General features: G+C 39.4%; 1 protein-coding gene across 1 annotated transcript in view; it reads left to right on the forward strand.

Annotated features, from left to right (window-relative positions):
* The first annotated feature begins 1133 nt into the window (after positions 1 to 1133).
* TEK (TEK tyrosine kinase, endothelial) overlaps positions 1134 to 5417 on the forward strand; it is a 63880-nt gene continuing 59596 nt past the window's right edge. The window contains exon 1 of the mRNA XM_012646480.1: positions 1134 to 1446. Coding sequence (XP_012501934.1) covers positions 1152 to 1446 — 295 coding nt within the window. The 5' untranslated portion in view covers positions 1134 to 1151. The remainder of the gene's footprint in view (positions 1447 to 5417) is intronic.

Raw genomic sequence — 5417 nt, forward strand, 5'->3', positions numbered from 1 at the left:
GGTCCTCATCACCCAGTGTGTTTGACTTTTCTGGTCTCCTGATCGTTTCATATCGACTTGAGAGCCAACCACTGGAGCTAGAGAACATTTTCCATCTCTGATATTTCCACATTTAAACAGAGGACAGAATAGGCACAGATTCCATTTGCTCCTGTTAGGAACTTTAGAAATCAAAAGGAAGGAGAGGGAGGGAGAAAGGAGAGGGGGTAGGGGGAGAGAGAGAAAAAAAAACCTGAGAAAACAAAAAGAGGATTTTCTTTAAAGTGTGCTTCAACATTTATGGTATAAATTCATGAAATAAATTTTAAAGATCAAGAGAGTTTTGTTTTACATTTGGGGGGAGGTTGAAGTTTGGGGTAGGTGTTCAGGAAATGGAACAAAGAGAAATGAAATAATGGTCATTGAGTACCTGATATATAACAGACACAGTGCTTGGCAATTTACATATTTTATTTTATTTTATTTTCACAAGAATTGCAAAAGATAGGTCTTATTTGCCTCATTTTAAAGACGAAGCAAATGTTTTTAAAAAAATAATGAGGCAAATTAGGCTCAGAGGGAAACACAGACTTCCCTTAGTTACTATCCCTCCCTTATCTTGGGATATGTAATGTGGAATTGAGCAATTCTTTAAAAATGATAGTCTATAAACCATAAGAGTATGTAGTTGATATATTTCTTTAGAATACTTTATTATTGCGGCAGTACTACATTAGCATCAATTAATAACAATTATATAACTATAAATAACTATTAATTATAATGAATACTGAAAATAATACCATTATCATTAATTTATTTCAGCACAACAAATATTTACTGAATACCCAACTATGTCTCAGGCACTATAGTGGACAGAGATATATAGTGCATGGCTTGTTTGGGGGAATGATGGGTAGCCCATTGCAGCCAGGGTGTGCAGTGGGCAGGGGAGGTTTGCAGGGTCTAGGCGATGAAGGGTCTTAATGCCTTAGTAAAGTGTTTGTCCAGTGGAAGATAGACACATGATCAGAAAGCATTTTAGGGAGACCGTTCCCACAACTATTTTTAGGCAAGGCTTTGTAAGCAGCAGGTTAGCCTATGGGGTCATGTTCATAAACTTCGTCTTACATTATGCTTCCTCTTTCCTTTTAGGAACGGTGGAAGGTGCCATGGACTTGATCTTGATCAATTCCCTACCTCTTGTATCTGATGCTGAAACATCCCTTACCTGCATTGCCTCTGGGTGGCGCCCTCATGAGCCCATCACCATAGGAAGGGACTTTGAAGCCTTAATGAACCAGCACCAGGATCCATTGGAAGTTACTCAAGATGTGACCAGAGAATGGGCTAAAAAAGTTGTTTGGAAGAGAGAAAAGGCTAGTAAGATCAACGGTGCTTATTTCTGTGAAGGGCGAGTTCGAGGAGAGGCAATAAGGATACGAACCATGAAGATGCGTCAACAAGGTAACATGTCCCTAAGTTATGGGCAGGTGAGGTCCACTTAGGCACATACATACACCTTTTGCTTTGGCAGCTGCTCCTTCAGAGGCTGGACATAAGCTACCTGAGTGTAGAGCTTGAAGACCATGTCTGCCTCTTTCCAAGCACTGCTGTCTCTGATGCACAGAACATTGATAAAAGAGATTATCCAGTCCAACCCTCTCACTAGAAATTGTGCCTACTTCATGAGAGGAAATAAAATATATGTTCTACTAAGGGCTTCATGGCACTTATGGCAATATGACTGTGTCACATGTATGGAATATGAAAATCACAGCAATGAAGACGACTGTCCATTGCCAAACTTGGCTATTTTGAGCTTTCTCGTTGATTTTTCTTATAATACTTTGTTTCACTTGCCTCTAAATACTCTTAAAGGAAGTTAATATTTTCAGGGGAAAATTATTAGTATAATAGAAATAAGCATTTTAAAAGGGAAACATTTATCAATAACTCAATTTAGTTGGTTACTTGTATATCAGTGGTCTATTGCCACAATAACCCTGTGGAACATAACCACAAACCACAGTGGCGTACAACAATAAGCATTTGCATCTTGTGAGTAAGTCAGCTATGTTGATTAGGTGGCTCTGTTGACCTTGGCTGGGCTTTCTTACATATGTGGTATTGGCTGGCTGTGGGCTTTGTAGGTTGACCTTGGCTGGGGTAAGCTGGTTCGGTTCCATATGTCTGTTATCTCGTAGCAGGCTAACCTAGGTATGTTCTTATGAGATGGAAGAGGTGCAAGAGAAAAAAATGGAAGCACACTAGGCTTCTTAAGACCGAGGCTCAGAGTTGTGCACTGTTACTTCTGCCTCATTTTATTGAACAACACAAGTCAAACGAACGGCTGAGCCTGGAGTGAGGGTGAGAGGGCACTACAAACCGAAATGGCAGGGAGTATGGATACACGGAGGGACGAAGAACTGGGGTCCTCTTTGCAGGCTGCTATTCTTGGAAAGGTACTGTGATCTAATTTTAGCAGTCAAATACCCAGGCCCAGCTCAGAAAACACCCGAATTTTGAAGGAAGATTCTGAGAGCCTTCTCTAAGGGAGGATTATTACTCCTTGCTACCACCCCACACAAGGCAGTGATGTGATGGAGTTCTTCTCCCCAAGCAGAAGTGGGTCCTAAGCTAAATCTTTAGGACAGTGCATCAATCTGATTGCGGTTAAGGGAGCTGGTGTTGCCAATGTTACTTAATCATTGTGTTCTAAGGCTCCCAGGCCTAGACGGGTAGGTTGACTTCTGGTGCTCTTCATGCTATCTGCAGGGAAGAAGGTACAAAATTCCAGCAGAGATGACCCTTCTTTGTTCTGCCCAGCATGATCTGGCCCCTCACCCATCAGATCTCTGGCTGTTTAGACCTAAAATGAAGGCATCCTTTCCAAATTAATATTGTCATAACCACAAGGGCTGTCATTTCATGAAATGACGACAAATGAGGGTTTGTCATTTCATGAAATAATGACATTGTGAGATCTTTAGGGGTTTGATTTTTAATGACAAAGCTAATCCAGATAAGTAACACCCCTCTGCACGTTTCTGACAGTGTCTTATATAGTATAAGAATCTGCAGTTTTTTAGATCAATGCTTCTCGAAGTTGAATGTGCTTATAGATCACCTGTGAATCACTTACTGATCCAGTAGGTGTTAGGGAGAGTCCTGAGAGTCTGCATTTCTAACAAGATCCCAGGTGGTGAGCATCTGCCCGACCACGGACTCTACTTCAAGTAGCAAGTGTTTAGGGTTAGCCTCTAGCTGGGGTCCACCTGAAAACATTTCTTTGAATTTGCGAATGGTAGTAATGAAAAGATTTGAAGGCAGCAAACTCATTTTAAGGTCAAAAGTGATAAAATCACTATTCATCACAAATGAAGGAAAGGGTTTTCTTAGTAAAATTATAATGTTCACCTTTAAATGACACCAGGGTAAGTGGGAAAAGTGCACAACAGAAATTCCCAGGAATGCAGCCCTCCGGTGAGGGAAGAGAGGTTGAACAAAGGGATATGAGGTGTGCCAAAGCTATCACGGCTGAAAGTCAGCTCTATTATTTTTTGTATGTGTCATTTTTGGATTTGACTGGTATAAAGAGTAATGTTCTTCTGCTGATGTTTCCACATTCTGAATGAAAATGATCTGAGATTGTGCCCCAACGGTTTCATGGGAATGAAATGGGAAGTGCCACCGTGCCCTTTCTGGGCTGTCCTGAGATTGTCCTTTACAATTAATAAATAAGAATGTGTAGAGCATATCGAACCAGAATATTGGGAGTTAAAAACCAATTGTAACAATCCCCCCAAACCGAGAGTAAAGGGTAACTAAAATTCAGTAAAGTGAGGCAAAGGCAGGCATGGATAGTGAGCAGCAAGAGAGGATGGCTTTTAGACTTACACTCACCTGAGTTTTAATTCTTTCTCCACCACTCACCAGCTGTGTGGCCTTAGGAAAGTTATTTCTATTGGTGTCATTTTTGTCACCTGTGAAATGAATATAATAATACCTACAAAATTGTGTTGTTTTAAATAAGATGGTATATATGAGAAGCCAGTTCCCACGAGTGCATCAATTTACACAGTAGATGTGTTCCTAAAAGCTTACATCGAGTGAGACATTGCAGAATAAGGTACATAATAATAATAGCAGTTTTTAAATGGCGGCGATGGGATTCGATGCCAAAGGATCTGACTTCATAGCCTGTATTCATAACCACTGCATTACCCTATGCATATCATTCTCACCTAATGTTAACGACTCTCCCTGATTCTGAGCACGTATTTTATAAAGTACAATGATTCCACTTGAAACACTAAAAAGCAACCCAGGGCACAGAGTAGAGGGTTTGGGAGTAGAAGTCAGGCAGGTATGAGTTTGAGCCTAACTCTGCAACTGAATGGTATGGCGTAGGACACGCTATTTAATTGAAATCATAGTTTTTCCTCATTTGGAAAAAAAAAAAATTGGGATAGAGATTTTATCACATATATTTAAAAATTAAATGAGGCCCTTAAAGATTACCATTATCTAGTTTATAGTAAGTATTCAATAACTATCATTATTATAGTGTCTGGGATTAATAATTTGATGGGACTATTTTCTTATTCAATTCTAGAAATTTTTAATATGCATTAATGTAATTGTGGCAGTTTATACAAAATAGAAAAATAGGTAGCATGTTCTCTCCTGTATTTTGACAATAACATCTCAGGCTAATGAACTGGTTCTATTTCTCTTGCTTACCATCCAGTGGGATAAATACCCTTCAAGGAAAGTAAAATCCGTTATGGTGAGTCAGGAAAAACTTCCAAAACTGTGTCTTCATGCCACTGTTAATTCCCTCGTAAAACATCATGGGAACTCAGAACTGCTCTGCCTAGGGACACAGCAGGATGGGATAAACATAAATATATTCCTGCTTGCTGCTGACTCGTACATCTGGGGAGGAAGTGGAAAATCCATTTGCGATGTGCCAAAACACAGCTTAAATTGGCTCGCACACCCCAAATAGCCAAATTGTTTTTTATCAATGGCATCATCCAAACCAGTCAACAGAAGTTTGTTCAGACCTCACTGGTGATTTCGCTTGAGGTTAGGGAGTTATAAATAAAGTATGAAACATCTTTAGATCCAAAGATCGTTTTCAGAATGACCCATCAGGAAAAATATGTTTTTTTAATTCCTATTTTCATTTGAGAAATAGCTTTATATTAAAAACATCAAACTCCCCAAACATGATTCGTGAAATTGATAGAGCGGAGACATTCATATCTAAGTAACCCAAATAAACATGTTAACAGCACCAAGAAAATAGGAAAACTTGAAATCAGATTTGTTCATTTATGCTTCCATTCCACAATGATTCTTGAACCTCTCTCCTTGTGCCACCCATCGGGGATGTAATGATTTTAGCATTTCCTGAATATTTATTATGT

Source organism: Propithecus coquereli, unplaced genomic scaffold (genome assembly GCF_000956105.1).
Source record: "Propithecus coquereli isolate 6110/MARCELLA unplaced genomic scaffold, Pcoq_1.0 Scaffold106, whole genome shotgun sequence".
In the NCBI taxonomy this organism is placed as follows: Eukaryota; Metazoa; Chordata; class Mammalia; order Primates; family Indriidae; genus Propithecus; species Propithecus coquereli.